General features: G+C 39.2%; 1 protein-coding gene across 3 annotated transcripts in view; it reads right to left on the bottom strand.

Annotated features, from left to right (window-relative positions):
- Positions 1-2,008: 2,008 nt before the first annotated feature.
- Positions 2,009-18,179, bottom strand: part of LOC308421006 (protection of telomeres protein 1-like) — a 53,363-nt gene continuing 37,192 nt past the window's right edge. For all 3 annotated transcript variants that reach the window (XM_080917294.1, XM_080917296.1, XM_080917295.1), the window contains exons 16-19: positions 12,536-12,624; positions 10,615-10,706; positions 4,869-4,974; positions 2,009-3,652 (exon numbers count right to left, since the gene is read on the bottom strand). In XM_080917294.1, the coding sequence (XP_080773420.1) occupies positions 3,540-3,652; positions 4,869-4,974; positions 10,615-10,706; positions 12,536-12,624 (400 nt within the window). In that variant the 3' untranslated portion in view covers positions 2,009-3,539. The remainder of the gene's footprint in view (positions 3,653-4,868; positions 4,975-10,614; positions 10,707-12,535; positions 12,625-18,179) is intronic.

Here is an 18,179-nt window from a genome sequence, read left to right as displayed (position 1 = left end):
AGCTGTGTTTTTTCTGATCTATGACACATCAGTGCCAGCTGATTTTTGCACACCTCAGAATAGTGCCATGGGTGTTTGTGGGTTTGAAGGGTCAAAGATGGAAATGTGAGAGGTTGAGATCAGTTGAAGCCCCCCCCCCCCAAGTCCCCCAGGACAGGTAACTGTCAACTGGTAGGTGCTTTCTGAACTCCCAATTGCAAATCCACTTTGCCTGGATGCACCATAATGGGGCAGATGTACAAGGCTCTAGGCAAGCCCCAAACCCCACCTCCACAGGAGAGAGTGACGTAGACTCTAGCCAGATCAGTCACTCCCTAAGTCCCTCCCCTGCATGCACACGTAGCATTAGAAAAACAACTATGGCCAATCATAGAAGCAAACTTATGGGAATCCAGTGGCTGGATCCCGGGCTGTTTAAAAAGAGAACACAGGAGAGAGGCACGAGAAAATAAAGACATGTTGAAACCTTCTCCTTGGTCCTGGTTACTTTGAGGTCCTGACTCCTTCGTACTCTATGAATGCTTTATCCCTGAACCTTATCACAGGCTCTGCACTTTTCTTATAGTCAGGCAGGGGTTTATGGCCCTGGTCAGCAGGGCTATAATCTCAGCACTCAGCTGAGCATTGGCTAGATAGTTCACAGGCCTGGTGGCACCCTGCTGGGATTCGTTTCCCACACCTCCCAGCCTGATCTCCTCTGGGCCAGGCAGAGCAAGCACCAGAAGCAGCCTTCCCTGAGACCTGCAGTGAGGAGCAGAGTGCTCCCCCACCCCAGACCTTAAGTACAACACGTGTTATAGGAGATAATCAATTGATCTCTGATTGAATTTTGGGCCCATTCCAGATTTCATACCTGATATTACAAGTATAGTACAACAACAACTACAATATGGAGAAGGAGGTCTTAGTACTCAACTAAATTTTATGATGACAAACCTAACTTCTAAACATATTCATACCCATTTGCAAACACTACTCCCCTCCCAGTCTTTAAAAAAGAATTATTTTTATGTGTATGTGTGCCTTGTGTCCACTGAGACCAGAGAAAAGCACATTGGTTCGATTCAGCTGGTTGTAAGATATGCGTGGACAGTGGAAATGGGACTTTTGTTATGTGCAATAAGAATAAGTGTTTTGGATTTCTAAACCATCTCATCAGTCCTTCTAACACAGTCTTAACCAAGTAAACCTCCATTTCCAGTGAACTACTATGGGTATGAATGTTTAAAATTGTATAAGATTGATTCAGTAAGGGATGGTAACTGCTAATTTCTTATTTCCAGCTAAACAGAATCAATTGTTTCCGTAGTCCCTTCTATTTTTGAGTCTAAAGGTAGAGATACATGGCTGATTTCTGCTGCTTGCTGGGGCTGGAACTTGGATTCCTTATTCTATCACCAGCTGTCTGTTTTCAAACTCCCTTCCGGCCTAAGACTGATTGTCCTAGAACTTGTTCTATAGACTTACCTTGAGCTCAGAAAACTGCATAGCCTGTGTCCTGCCTGAATCTTGGGATTAAAAGTGCTTGCTTCTATACATGGCTTAAGCTTTTCTACACCTAGAACTTGCTCTGTCCCAGGTTGGTCTTGATCACAGGAACAGTCTTTCAGTAACATATTAAAATACTGAAACCTCTGGAGCCAAGCTTCTACAGTTCAAATCACCCTCAGCAAAAAAATCTTCCATATTTCTACGAGGATGGCCTATCAAGCATCACCTAAATCATTCCACGGATTTCCAAATCCAAAGTCCCCAAATCCACATTCTTCCAAACAAAGGCATACATCAACTGGCTTTCAGGCAGCTAGGATGAGGTTCGTAAAGCCCACACTCAGTGACATACTTCCTCCAACAAGGCCAAACCTGTTCCCAAAGGTCACATCTCATAGCTCTACTTCCTGAGCCAAGCATATAGAAACTATCACAAAATGTTTACATGAAAATGAAAATCACTTTATTATACTTGTGCTCTTTTCAGAGATATAAAAGAGAGAAAAGTGATGTCACAGGTGATTCTTGAGGGGATGCAAATGGAGAACAGGAAAAAAAACTGTAAGTAGTCAGGATTCACCTACTATGAAAAGAAAAATACTCAGAATCCGGAAGTCTATGTGGGACTGTGGAATATTGAGGATATGATTCCTTACTCTTTCAAACAAATTCTACACATTTTAGAACCACCTATGAGTTCCCCCTTCAGCTGCTATTTGTTGTTTTCATTTTTCCCTCATTAATAGTGTGTTCACTCCCACACTTTAGCAGATGCACTCATTTCAACAGTTACTAATGTAAAACTAGCTGACATGGGATGGAATAATATCTAGTATTTACCCAGAGAAGAAGAAATCAAATACAGCATCTGGTTAAAAGTGATAAAATCATCCTTAAATGGGCAACATAGGCATCAAACAAAACGATTCTACCTCCTTAAATATCCCTGTTAGTACGCTGGTGACTCAGACAAAAGTACGTGCAAGGGGAACTCAGATGACAAGATACTCATGTAGATGTACACAAGACTTCTTACACCAGGACTGGCTAAGCAATCCCTCTGTATAAAATTGAAGTAAAAGTGGAGAGGATGAAAGAAAAGTACCCACTACAGAGTAAAAAGATTCATGAACAGAATGAGTTCTTATCTACACTCACATTATCATCAAGTGCTCATATAAAACTCAGTACAATGATAATTGGAAACCAGCCCCAGAAAGCTCTGGATACCCAAGAAACAACTCACAGACCATATGAAGCTCAAAAAAAAAAAAAAAAAAAAGGAGAAAGGCCAAAAAGTGGAAGCCTCAGTCCTTCTCAGAAAAACAAAACAAACAAAAAACCCCCCAAAACCCAATAAGTATATAGCACCCTCTCAGAGTGGGGTACACCTAGACCTTATATAATTAATAATTCAAGAGCTAAGAGGATAGCCTTGTGGCAATTCTTGGTATTTAAAAATTATTATGCTTAATGTTTACACACCAAGAATACTATTTCCATGTTATGTTTTGTTTTACATGTACTTTATGATCATTTTAAATAGTAAGATTTCAATGCATACTATCAAACCTTTAAAAAAATCAAGTACTGACAAAAATATATTCATATAGTTCTATGCTAAAATTTTTTAATAATCTGTACATGTATCTGTTTTTTTTTTCAATAAAGTTGTAAGGATAAAAAAAAACTTATTACAAAATATAAACCCAACTAGTGATGGTGAGTCATACAGAAACAAGTGTCTTGTGCAAAAAACAGACCTACAGTGTCTGGTAACAACAGAAATTCCCTAAAGGGAAATGACACTTGGGTTTCTCCACACATAATGTGGACTTATTTTGTAATCTAGTTGTCATGCTGGGCGTGTTGAGAAAAAGACATTTCACCATATTCACAAGAAGGTATAAATGACAGTAGAACGTCTTTCTACATGAGAAAATCCAAGGCTACAGTGAAATGTGAATGGAGACCTGCCTTTTCAGAGTCACAGTCATACGTCTTTAAGACTATTGCCCCCATGCCACCCACTGCACGGATCAGCAGCACTAGATGATGTCTTCTGCAATGGTGGTGTCAAATATCTGGTAACATATTTGATGTTGCGTTCCACTTGTGACGTTGTAGGACTTGATGAGGCACTCCAGCCATGGGTATGCATCTGCAGACCAAGAGGGCATGCTATTCAGCCATGAAACCAAAGTAATGCTGACTAATTAGAACTTTTCTCAACCTTGGATAAAAGTATTAAAGGTTTATAAAACACGTGACAACAGAGGCACTAAATCATCGCACCAAGGTTTTGCTCCTTTTCTTGAACTGATTGCTTATGGGCCTCCTCTGTCTCTTCCTTGACTAATTAGATAGAGGTGGAACCTGAACTTGGGATGAAGTCACTTTAAGTTTACCTGTGACCTGCTTAACTGGCAGCAATAATGCTAACCATCACATGTGGCAAGGAGCAGAGCAGGCTCATTTCTAACATCAATAGAAGGCCCTAGTTCATCTGCAATCTGGTATGGCAATTAAGCTTGGCCATATATCTGTATATTTCACAAGATACCAGGCCCAGAGACTTTTAATTTTGAAAATGTATGCATACTAAGTGCAATATGCAAGACAAATTAAAACTGAAAACAAATGAATGTATCTCAATTAAACTTTGCTCCAGAAAAGCAAAATTTCCCATAACTTCTAAACTGATGTTACATTGCAGAGACCTATTGTGGAGGAAGAAACCCTAATATCAGGAGCAACCTCTAACAGTCCCATCAGCAACAGTGAAGTAGGTAGAGGGGATAATTGTCACTGTGAACAATTATTAGAACAATCAAAGTTCTTAACATAATTTAGTTCCCCAGATTCTAAAAGAAATGCTAGATATAAAAGGACTGAGTGGCAGGGGCTACTGTGTCTGTAACTTTTACCAGGGCAGAGCCCAGTGGATGAGGCAGTGTTTGGGTTTTGGCTGAAGTTCATAAAACCTTGCAATATTAATATAGATACATTTGAAGGTCATCAGGACCCAAGAAAAACCAGTCGAGCATGATGAGGACAGTTCGACCTCTTTCTAGGAAATAGTGCATCAGTTTGGGATAATTAAAGACAGCTCCAATGTTTCTATGCTGTCCGTGAAATTCAGAGTTAAATATGTTGTGACCAAAACTGCTATGCTTTAAATATATTTCAAAATATTTTAAGTCTTATTATTTATATTTATTCTACTTCTGCTGCTATCTCATCAAGACACTGATAAATATTCTTCACACTTAGTAATTCCCAATAACTCAGTTGGCTTCCTTCTACCCACAGTCTACAGCTCAGACACACACTAGGTGCATCTGGAAGGAAGAGAAAAGCTTTGAAATACTGCCTACCTATTTTTATTCCTGGAGGACAAATGACATTCATGATCCTTTCCAGATTTCTCTGAAGGTCATCATGAGTAAGTATTTCTGATGCTGGGATCTGGAAGAACTTCTCCTAAAAAGGATGACAACAAAGAAATATTCATCATTTGAGAAACTTCCATGCACAGAATTTCAGTATCTAATTTGCTAAAATGACCTATATAGACATCTCTATTAGGGCTGTAGAATTCAGAAACTGGAATACTAGTCTAAGCTAAGTCCCAATAGTCTTCTTTAATTCTCTCTTTTTTAATTAAACATTTTATTCATTTACATTTTGAATGATATCCCCCCTCCTGGTTACTTCTCCACAATCCCCCATCCCATCCTCCTTCTGCCATCTCCCCTCTGTCTCTATGATGGTGTTCCCCAGCCCACTAATCCACTCTTGCCGCAAGCTCTAGCATCCCCTACACTGGGGTATCAAACCTCCACAGGACCAAAGGCCTCAAAGCTGTATCTTTTTTGTCTTGTACAATATAATTTACACAGTCAGATAAACTTGTGGATGCAAATGGTCCTTCATATACAGTCTTATTTTACCAAAGAAATAAGCAATGTAGCCATCACAACCTCTGACTCCATCTACAACACCCTGAGAGGCTGGTTTCCAGGATCCAGAAGTTCCTGTCTCTGACAGAAGTCCTTGAGAACCAGTATTTATTCCTGTTTTACACTCAACTCAAGACTTTAAATTGAGAATGTGATCCATTAATACAAAACGTCTTGGCTTCTTCAAAGCAAGATCAATAGGCTCCCCTCTCTGCTGTGGGAGATAAATGGCTACTAAACTTCTCTGGTCATCTCTTCACATACAGATACACTTTGGATCTTTCTTCTTAATCTTTTCATGCCAGGTAAATGCCTGCTGATGATGCCAAAAAAGACCTATATCCGGCAATACATTCAAACACCATGGTCCCAACACTCCAATACTCTACAGTGGCTGTGTGCGGCTCATTTTCAAAGAACTCTGGGGCCAAATACTGCAATGCTGCCACAAAAGATGTACAGAGACTTACTTGGTCAACATCTTTGGCTTAACCCAAATCAATTATTTTATGCATTTGCTTCCCACCAACATCTTGAAGAACTTTATTTTCAGGTTTTAGATCTCGACGTATAATTTTGTTTTCATGCAAATATCCCAGATCCTTCCGGAGGTCCCCTCCAGAACAGAAATCCATTGCTAAAAGACTCACATTGTTAATTAAAAAATTCACTTCCTCAGGAACTTCACAGGCTTTTACAGCATTTGCATGATTCAACTTTTTCATGATCTGGATTTCATGGCACCATCACTCTCTGGTTTCGGTAGTTAGCTCTAAGCAACAAGACTTAATTGCTATTTTGAGATCAAGTCCCCTGAGCTGGTACAGACTGAAGTTCCCATCAGTGCCAAGCCGCTCCCCCATCTGCCAGGGGACGCCCGTGCCCAGCCGCAGGACCTGGGCTGCTCCAGGGGGCTGGAGGGCCAGCGCCTCAGGCACCACCACTGCATCAAGGCTGGTTCCCAACTTTGTATTTTTAAAAAACTGATTTATAGTAGAAAAATCAAAAACTATTAAAAAACACAAAATTTTACATTTATAACCTTTGTATTATTCTTACATTTTTAAAATTTATTTTTATACTCAAGATTTCATGCCCTTCCCAGACCACCCTCCTACAGTTCCACATCCCATACCTCCTTTCCCCAGTAGCCCTTCCCGCTCCACTAAGATGTCCCTACCCCCCACCCCACCACCATACCCTACAAGATGTCTAAACTCCCTGGGGCCTCTAGTCTCTTAAGGGTTAAGTACATCTCTGTCTGAACTCACATCCAAGAGCCTTCTGCTGTGTATGTGTTGGGGGACTAATATCATCTAGTGTATGCTGCCTGGTTGGTGATCTCCGGGTCCAGGTTAGTTGAGACTGCTCATCCTCCTACAGCGTTGTCCTTTTCCTCAGCTTATTCCAGCTTTCCCCCACAGGGGTCAGCAGCTTCTGTTGGTTAGCTGGGAGTAAATATGAGCTGCTTGTTGGGCTCTCAGTGAGCACCCAAGATAGGTAGGTACCTTTAGTGAGCACTCCATAGCCTCAGTTATGATGTCAGGCCTTGGGGATCCCTTTTGGGCCTGTCACTAGATCTTCTTTTCCTCAGGCTCTTACCCATTTTCATTCCTGCAGTATATTCAGACAGGCACAATTATGGGTCAGAGTTTTTACTGTGGGATGGCAACCCTCACTTGATGCCCTGTCTTTCTGCTGAAGATTAACTCCACAAGTTCCTTCTCGCCACTGTAGGGCATTAGATCTAGCCCCCCTACCTTTGAGTCCTGAGGGTCTCTCACCTCCCAGGCTTCTGGTACATTCTGCAGGATCCTTCCAACATCCTATGTCCTGAGGTCATCTATTTCCATTCTTTCTGCTGGCCCTCTGGGCTTCAGTCCTTTTCCCCCACCCAATACCAGATGAGGTTCCCCTCCACACAAACCCTGTTCCCTTGCGCTTCCAGGTCCCTCCCCTCCCTCCACCCTGTGGTTGTTTTCTTCTCCATCTCAAGTGGGACTAAGACATCCTCACTTGGGCCTTTCAGCTGGTTGACCTTTCTGAGTTCTTTGAACTATATCTTGGGTATTCTGTACTTTTTTTTTTGGCTAATATCCACATATTATGTACATACCATGTGTATGTTCTTTTGAGTCTGAGTTACCTCACTCAGGATATTCTCTAGTTCCATCCATTTGACTGTAAAACTCAGTATGTCCTCATTCTTAATAGCTGAATAGCATTGCATTCTGTAAATGAACTACATTTTCTGTATCCATTCATCTGTCATGAGACATCCAGGCTGTTTCCAGCTTCTGGCTATTATGAATAAGTCTGCTATGAACATGGTGGAGCACGTGTCCTTGTTAGATGTTGGAGCTTCTTTTGTGTATATGACCAGGAGTGGTATAGCTGAGTCCTCAGGCAGTACTATGTCCAATTTTCTGAGAAACCAGACTGATTTCCATAGTGGTTATACCAGTTTACAACCCCACCAACAGTGGAGGTGTGTTCCTCTTTCTCCACATCCTCGCCAGCATCTGCTGTCACCTGAGTTTTTGACCTTAGCTATTCTGACTGGTATGAGGTGGAAACTAAGGGTTGTTCTGATTTGCATTTCCCTGATGACTAATAATGTCAAGCACTTCTTTAGATACTTCTCACCTATTCAATATTCCTCAACTGAGAACCTTTTGTTTAGCTCTGTATCCCATTTTTAATAGGATTGTTTGATTCTCTGGTGTCTAACTACTTGAGTTCTTTGTATATATTGGATATTAGACCTCTATCTGATGTGGAGTTGGTAAAGATCGTTTCCCAATCTGTTGGCTGCCGTTTTGTTTTCTTGACAGTGTCCTTACCCTTACAGCAACTTTGTAATCTCATTAAGTCCCATTTGTCGATATTTGACCTTTGAGCATGAGCCATTGGTGTCCTGTTCAGAAAATTTTCTCCTGTGTCTATGAGTTCTAAGGTTTTTCCTACTTTCTCATATAATAGTTTCAGTGTATCTGGTTTAATGTGGAGATCTTTGATTCACTTGCACTTAAGCTTTGTACAAGGAGATAAGAACGGGTCTATTTTCATTCTGCATGCTGAGTGCCAGTTGAACCAACACCATTTGTTGAAGAGGCTGTCCTTTTTTTCCATTGAATGTTGACAGCTCCTTTGTCAAAAATCAAGCGACCATATACATGAGGGCTCATTTCTGGATCTTCTATTCTATTCCATTGATCCATGTGCCTATCTCTGTACCAGTACCATGTAGTTTTTAGGACAATTGCCTTGTAATATAGCTTGAGGTCAGGGATAGTGATTCCCGCAGATGTTTTCTTGTTGAGGATGGATTTTGCTATTCAAGGTCTTTTGTTATTCCAGATGAAATTGCACATTTCTCTTTCCAACTCTATTGAGAATTGGGTTGGAATTTAATGGGGATTGCATTGAATCTGTAGACTGCTTTTGGTAAGATGGCTATTTTTACAATGTTGATCCTTCTAATCCATGAGCATGGGAGAGCTTTCCATTTTATGAGATCTTCCTCGATTTCCTTCTTTAGAGATTTGAAGTTCTTGTCATACAGGTCCTTCACTTGCTTAGTTAAGAGTCACGCCAAGGTATTTCATATTGTTTGTGACATTGTTTCTATTTATGTTTTCAGTTCCTTCACCTGTGTGTGTGTGTTCACGCGCGCGCGTGTGTTTTCCTTTAGCTCTTTAAGGAATTTTTGTGTTTTTTTGTGTTCCTCTTTAAGAGCCTAAATTTGTTTGCGTGTGTTCTCATGGCTTTCTTGTACTTCTTTAAGTGTGTTATTTATGTGCTTCTCCTGTATTTCCATTATCATCATGAATATAATTTTAAGTTTAAATCTTGTTTTTCTGTTGAGTTGGGATATCCAATATTTACTTTATTGGGAGAACTGGGTTCTGATGTTGCCAGGTTGTCTTAGCATCCATTTCTTAGATTCTTGTACTTGCCTCTTACCATCTTGTTATAGGTGATGCTATGTGATCTTGCTGTCTCTTACTGGAGCTTGTCTCTCCTGTCGGTCTGTGGGCCCATGGTCTCCAAAGGGAGATTATTCCTGCGTGTTAGGCTCTCTGGGTAGGCTGTGAGTTCCTATGGCAGTACCCAGTCCTGATGCAACTGGGTGGGCTCTGACCTAGGGCCAGAAGTGTCTGTTTCCAGGCAGCACCACCCCCTATACCCTGAGAGTTCTGTGCAGCCTCTCCTAGGATAAACAGTGGGGAGGGAATGTGGACTCGCCCCTGAGCTCAGGAATTAGAGTCCTCTTGCAGCTTTTCTAAAAGTCCAGCAACCTGTGGGTGGGCTGCCAGTCCTGATGAAGCTGGGTCAGGTCTAGCCTTGGGCTGGAAGTGGCTATTTTGATTTGCATTTCTCTGATCACTTAAGACTCTGAAAATTCCTTAGGTGCTTTGAATTTCAAGATTCCTCTGTGGTGAATTCTCTGTTTAGTTCTATACCTCATTTTGTTGATTGGGTTGTTTGATTCTTTAGTGGTTAGCTTCTTGTGTTCTTTATATATTTTGATTATTAGCTCTCTATTAGATGTGAGGTTAGTGAAGATTTTTTTTTCCCAATGTGTAGGTTGCCAATTTGCCTTACTATGTTCTTTGCCTTACAGAAGCTTTCCAGTTTCATGAGGTCTTATTTATCAATTCTTGATCTTAAAGTGTGAGCCACTGGAGTTCTGTTTAGGGAATTCCCCCTGTGCCAATTGAGTTCAAGGCTCTTTCCTACTTTCTCTTCTATTAAATTTGGTGTATCTGGTTTTATATTGAGGTACTTGATACTCTTAGACTAGAGCTTTGTGCAGGGTGACAAACAGGGTCTATTTTCATTTTTATACATACAGATAGCCAGTTAGACCAGCACCATTTATTAAAGATGCTTTCTTTTTTCCATTATATATTTTTGGTTTCTTTGTCAAAGACCAAGTGTGCATAAGTGTGTGGTTTTATTTCTGAGTATTCAATTCTTACATTTTAAGTTATTTTAAATCATTTCAAGAAGAAAATAAAGAGAATCTGAGTTTTCAGTTTAGAAAGTCTACATAAGTTACAATGAAATAAAACTAAGATGAATATTAAAGACTTTAAATGTAAATTTCAGTTAAATGTTTGAATTTTCTTTTTTTTAAACAAGTTCTGTTACTTACAAAATCCTTGAGGTAGACATCTAATACTCCAGTTCCATCATCAAATGTAAAAGACATAACAAACACATACTGTAGAGGTACAATGCCCAGAACTAGTAAAGAAAAAAAAATGCACATTATTCCATGTTGCTATACTTTCTAAAAGTTAAAAGCAAAAGTGGTTTATTACAGTGCATAGAAATCGATAATTTTGCTGAGAGCATTTTTAAGGAAAAGAAAGCTTTCTCCTCCAGAATCAATTTATGAAAGCTGCCATATAACAGAATTGCTTTAGAATATTCCACCACATTTATGAAACAGTAGTCTCAGGACATAAGCAATTGTTTCCTAATACTGGGTAGAAACTACAATAAATGATTAATATAATGTAACTCACTGCAAGTTACTTATATAAAAAAATAAAGTGAAAACCATAGAATATTATTAAAACCAACACAAAGTATACTACTGTTTAAAGATCATTCCCTTTTGTTTTATGAGTTAAGTATTTATTAGTATTATTATTATTGTTATTATTTTTATCCTACATTATCATCATCACCATCATCATCATCATGAGATGTAATCTGGTTAAAAGAAAACCCATGACAAGATCAGGGGTTCCATAATTTGTAAGGATGAGGAAGTATGAATAAGCTGGAGATACCAAACATATGAGAATTTACAGTTAACAGATGAAAATTTTCAGTTAAGAAAAACATCTTTTCTCAGGAGTTGAAAAGACTGCATGGATAAATGGAACATTCTACTACCTTCTGTCCACATAGTCCATATTTCACTAGGAAGAGTAATTAAGGAGGCAAGTCAAAGCAATACGTTGGAGCAGAGAAGCAATTGTAGTTTGCAAAAGCAGAATGATAGGAATGTAATTTCAGGTCTCAAGAGTTCTACTGAAGCAAACCTAAGGAGGCTGAAATTCAAAACAATGGAGCACATGAAGTGGCAATGCCCATCTCAACAGGAGCTCATGCAAAGTACATGCAAGCCTACCAGTCCCAAGTATGAGACAGCTGTACCAGGAAACAATATCATGAGAAGTACACACATAACTGTTTAGAAAACAAAAATTCATTCTAGGGGAAATAAGTTGAATATAGTTTCACAAAAATGAAAATTCTTAATGTATTTTGAGTTGCCCAAACTAAAACTAGAGCTGTCAGTGTCTGTGGAGGGCAAACTCTGAGAAAAACATTGGCAAAATGGGCATTTACTGGGGAGAAAGAAAAATCAGAGGTATGGAAAAGTAACAAAATATGGTAGACTACTTGGCTTGAAAATACAGACTCAATGGAGACACAATAGATCTTGTGAGATTTACAGAGTGTTTGTTCTTGTAGAAGAGGAAACAGATACACAAATACATATAATTCTAGTAGACAGAACACTACTAGCAAGCCCACACTAGTGGGAAGACCTAGCTTCACACTTAAAAGTTGAGCAGAAAAAAAATTAAGTACATGCCATACAATGTATCCTTCTGAAAACTAAAAACAAAGGCTAGCTAACCAATCATGTGTACAAGAGAGCTCCTTTGTGCTAGCTAAAGACTTGAAGGATAGTAACAGTCATCTCAACACCTGTTCTAACATTAAGTATAAATCATAAAGATGTTCTCAGGATCTGTATTTGTGACCAATAATTGAATGAAAAACAAGTCGTCAAGTATTAAAATATTATCATTACAATGCTTGGAAAAGATAGCAAGTATTTTAAATATTCAGTCCTTATCTTTTATTACAATTATTGCAAATCACTGCCAGTGAAGAAAAGCTAAGACATTTATACCTAACTTCAGAAAATAAATTGGTCTATTAGAACTGGTAAAAAAAAAAACTAATTTTGTCATAAGTATTCAAAGTATCAAAATACAAATCAGTGAGATGACAAAATTAAATTTTTAGGATAAAAAAATCTAAATTACCTTCTGCCACAGAGGAAGGAATCCATTGTCTTTTATTAGGAACAGTACTAAGGTTTTGTATGGGTTTCAAGTTTGAGCACTGTTTACATCTGAAGAGAATAAAATAAAAATGGTAAGTATTTAAATACAATAAAATTCAGTTAGTTACTATATCTTATTCAATTATGGACATTTCCAGAAAATTAAACAAAACACTTCACTGTCTATACTGTGTTTCAAAAGAATTATGATTAACGTACTCCACAAACTGATAAGAGATATTATTGGTGTGGTGGTTCATGAGAATGGCCCTCATAGGCTCATATATTCAAACGCTTGTTCTCCAGCTGCTAAAACTATTTGGGAAGGATTATGAGGCATGCCCTTGTTGACAGACATGCATCATTGGGGGTGGGTTTTAACATTTATCTGCATCTTTCTTGTCGAATCTGATATGAGCTTGAAGCTACTGTTCATGTGCATGTCTGCCTATTTGGTACCTTGATTCCTGCAATAGTGACTGTGGATTACCACTGTGAATCTATAAGGAAGCCAACAATTAAATGTTTTCTTTTGTAAGTTGCCTTGGTCATGATGTCTCCTAATAGTGGTAGAACAGAGACAAAAAAATAATGAGCTTCAGAATAATAACTCAAAGTTGAGAATCAAAACTGGACTGTGTGTCCAAATCATTAGTTAATTTGACTATTAATTTTCTTATTTGTTAAATCAAAGAAGAAACAGGAGAGATACTGGAGTAACTCTGAATTTATGGCTCTGTGAACAATATGTAATGGTCACAGTCTAAAAAAAAAACCTAGTCAATAAGAAAAAAAATTATTCTGAATGAACAGTAAAGACAAGGAAGATTTTCAGTAAAATAATATTTTCAGTGACCACATATTCATAAACATCATGTATGATGCCTCCAAGTCAGTTATGGTCTGAAATGTAAGAACATCTGAAATGAAACAATCCCTAAAATTGTATGTCATTTATTAAAACTTATCCTCCTGATTTATCAATATACTTAAACATGAGTAAATTTAACTTTATTATGCATGAGATATAAGAAAATATGTTTGATAAAAGTTGGAACTCAAGAGTCCCTGTAATTTATGAATTGGGAAAAACAAGTGACTGCTGTCCAGTGTATCACTTACTCAGCAATATATAGGCATCTCTTCACTAACAGCAGTAATGAAAAGATAATGCTAGACAGTGACAGACCAACTCTTATATAACGTTTGGTATCCTGATTTAGACTTAGGTACTCTGTACTAGGAAGATAGGAAAAGAAGGGAGAGAGAAAAAAGATGGATGACTGTATCAAAAGCAAAACATTGATGTATGGACTTACTCATAGTAGAACACAAAACAATGGGGTTAGAAATTTCAATTAAGTGGTCTATAAACCTTGCCAGTCATTTAAAGATATAAAGTCAGTACACGCTTCAAAGAAATCAGCTAGAAACACTTGTTTCTATCTTATGGCTAAAGTTGTTCACAATTCTTTACTTGCAAATGTTCACAGCAATGTGTCAATGCTGGTTCGAAGACTCTGGCTTCTACTACGATATGAGTACTGGATCCTTACCAGGAGTCCTCACAGATATGCAGTTGTTGCCCTGTGTCATAGTGATTCTGCATTTTTGGATCTGCAGGGATGGCCCCATCATGTGTTCCAGCATTTCATACATGGGGTAGAAGCTGGAGTAGGCCAAATCAAAGCCCTGATTTTAGGCCTGGCGGTAGCTGAGTTGGTTAGCTAATCAGCTCTCCAGCATCCACACAACCAAGGAAAACTCTGTTGAAACTTGGTCTTTTGATGTATATTGTACTGCTCAGTGCAGGCTTCCCAAGACCTCACTGCCACAAAGATGAGAGAGTTTGCAGGTAGACCCAAATGGAATATATGTCCTTATTCCCAAGTTACCTCTGATAGGTAACTAAGATGCTGGCAGCCAATAGCAGGTCCGAAGAGATAAAGGCAGGTTTAGGGTTCCTTGAATTGGGGGGTTGGAGAATAAAGGGGAGAAAAAGGTGAGGAGAAGAAGAAGCCATCATGGGTTAGCTGAGTCATGAAAACATGGCCATGAGGGCTGGCCAACTGAAGTTCAAAGCAGCCCAGATAGATTCTAACGGCATAAAGGATAGACATCTACTGAGCTCTAATGATGATTAAGGATTACTGTAAATATAAAGGTTGTATGTATCTTTTATTTGAGGGATTGAATGATCAAAGCAGGACAGAAACCCCAGATGAGGTTAATTTTTTCTATAACAGAGCTCCCTATCACTTCCCTGGCTAGCTTACCCAATAGCACAGCCAAGGAACAGAATCAGCTTTCCAACTCTTATGACCTTGCCCTATCCCACCCCTACCCCCAATCATGCCAGTGTGGCCAGTTCTACAGTACTGCCTTAGAAAGGTGCTAGTGCAACTCTCAGTAGTAGTTCTGTTCTGCTGTAGTCAGCAAGGGACAGGGCCAGCTTTCCTGCTCCCACGACATCAGGCCAGCTCTCCAGATGCCTGCCCTAGTGGACCATCATCACCTATAGCAGGTGGGAGAGCTGGCTACATGTGATCAGCACAGTAGAGCTGGTGGGTGCATGGGCGACCAAGTACTGGGGCATGAGCAGTAGGGAGATGGTCTTGCCACTTTGCTGCCCTGCCATGAGGTGGCAGGAGCAGGAAAGCTGCTCCCCCCTTAACTCCCCATCACCTTTGACAGGTGAAAAGAAAATAATCTTTTGTGAAAAACAAAATTTAGGTCCACTCTGACAATAACTAACAAATCCTACATATGTAGAAGGTAAAAAGGAGTGAATGAAAATGGGAAACTCTGTGGAGTAAAGCTTCTCAAAGCTCAAAGTCTCCAGGATGAATTTTTCATGAGAAGTACAGGGTGGGTTACTTCACCCTTCCAGATCAGAATCATAGACTCCACACTACCAGTTTTCAGTGGCCCAAACTCTGCAAGATGCTGGCTCAGCAACTGAATTCACTTATTTGGACCTATAGGTTCTTTAGCTAGCACCTAAATTCTTACGGAAGAAAAAAATTTAGCCTGTGACCGAGAAAATATTGTAAGCCTTCTCTGTTGCACTCAGAGTATTTAGATCTACAAATGTACAAAAAGAAAATTGGGTAAAAATGCTCTAGAACGTACAACAGGCTGCACCAATATATCTAACTTACTGAAATATATAGCATTTAGTACATCCACAGCTGTTGACCCTCACAATCCAGTAATCCACAGAGAGCTCTAGTTTGTAATCACTCCCTAGCATGTGAATGTTGTTCCCCACAACAGACTAGAAAAGGACAAAAGTCAGGATTCTAAAAAACAAAGAGCAGTTTGCTGACCTACAGAATTTCATGCCACAATCATTATAGTTTGAGGACTTTGTATAAGTAAGAAACTGGCAGAATAAAGTCTCAACTGAGCAGAGACCTTCATCAGGACATAGGAAGAAAGAAGATTCTCTTTTCTTCGTCTACTTGCCTTGTGGGATTGACCAACTTCTAGATCCTTGAACTTCCATTCACAGCTGCTGCTGAACATTGTTGGGGAGTTGGACTACAGGCTCTGTGGCACCTAGACCAGCCCTCTCATCTCAATCTCCCATAACAAACTTCAAAGGAGGACAAAAATGAGACCATTTTGGTACTAGAACATCTAAAACCATAGGGTCAGATTTGGATAGGAAAGGACTGAGAACAACGTTTGGAATTAAATCAGCAAACGAATCCAAGTCATGACCTAGTGGTATCAGAATCTATGATAGGGGTTACTAGAATACCATGAATGCTCAAGGAATTCATTTTTCAAAAAGTCTTGCACATCTGACTATAACTAATTAAATAAGTTGTGCAGAGCTAGGGCTGTCATTGAGACACAAAACATACCCGCAGGAAGCTAATCTTCTAGAAGCACTCTCCATAAGCCCACAGGTGAGAAACCCAACCTTTTCTCCGCTGACTGTCCAAAGAGAAACTCACCAGGAACTCACAGGGCACAGGAATAGCTGGGATGCCTAGGACTGGACCCTTCCAGTCTCCATCTGTGCCCAGAGCTCAGGCTGTCCCACTGCCACCTGGACCCAAAACATGCCCAGAGAGCTGATCACCCAGGAGCACTCTCACCCCTAAGCCAACAGATGCTCAGGCCTACAGCCTCCATAGATACCAAAAGATTGGAATAATCCCATACATCCTATCAGATCACCATGGACTAACACTGGTCATCAATAACAACAAAACAACAGAAAGCCCACATACACATGGAAGCCTAAAAATGTTCTACTCAATGACAACTTGATCAAGGAAAAAATAATGAAAATAATTAAAGACTGTTTAAATTTTAATGTAAATTAAGGTACAACATACCCAAACTAACTGGATATAATGAAAGCAGTGCTAAGAGAAAAACTCATTGTCGAGTGCTTACAAAAAGAAACTGGAGAGAGCGTACACCAATAGCTTTACAGCACACCTGCAAGCTCTAGAACATAAAGAAGCAGGTACATCCAAGAAACAAAGCTACCCACTCTCCCCCTACCAATTCAATATAGTACTGGATGTCCTAGCCAGAGCAATTACACAACAAAAGAAGGTCAAAGTGATACAAATTGGAAAGGAATATCAAAATATCAAAGTTTGCAGATGATATGATAGTATACTTAAGTGACCCCAAAAATTCCACCAGAGAACTCCTACAGCTGATAAACAACTTCAGCAAAGTGGCTGGATATAAAATTAACTCAAACTAATTAGTAACCTTCCTCGACTCAAAGAATAAACAGCCTGAGAAAAACAATAGGGAATGACACCCTTCAAAATAGTCACAAATAATATAAAATACTTTGGTGTTACCCTAACCAAGCAAGTAAAAAACCTGTATGACAAGAACTTCAGGTATCTGAGAAAGAAACAAGGAATATCTCAGAAGATGGAAAGATCTCCTACACTCATAGTTTGGCAGAATTAATATAGCAAAAATGGTCATCTTGCAGAAAGCAATCTACAGATTCAATGCAAACTCAACCAAAATTTCAACTCAATTCTTCATACAGTTTGAAAGAGAAATTTGTAAATTCATTTGGAATAAAAAAAAGCCCAGGATAGCAAAAAGTATTCTCGACAATAAAAGAAGTTCTAGGGGAATCAACAACCCTGACCTCAAGCTGTATTTGTAGATCAATTGTGATTAAAATCAAACAAACAAACAAACAAAACAAACAACTACATGGTATTTGTACAGTAACAGGCAGATCAGTCAGTGGAATAGAAATAAAAACCCAGAAATGAACCCACAGACCTGTGTTCATTTGATCTTTGACAAAGGAACTAAAAGCATTCAATGGAAAAGAGGCATCATTTTCAACAAATGGTGCTGGTTCAACATGCACTCAGCATGTACAAGGATGCAAATCAACCCATTCTTATCTCCTTGTACAAAACTCAAATTAAGTCCAAGTGGATAAAGGACCTCCACATAAAACCAGGTACACTCAAACTAACAGAAGAGAAAGCGGGGAAGAGTTTAGAACACATAGGCATAGCAGAGATTTTCCTGAAAAAAAAAACACCAATGGCTTATGCTCTAAGATCAAGAATAGACAAATAGGACCTCATAAAATTGCAAAGCTTCAGCAAGGC

This window comes from Micromys minutus, assembly GCF_963924665.1.
Source record: "Micromys minutus genome assembly, chromosome: 5".
NCBI classification, from domain to species: Eukaryota; Metazoa; Chordata; class Mammalia; order Rodentia; family Muridae; genus Micromys; species Micromys minutus.
Note: the sequence above shows the minus strand (reverse complement) of the source record. Positions and strands in the feature narration are given on the sequence as shown.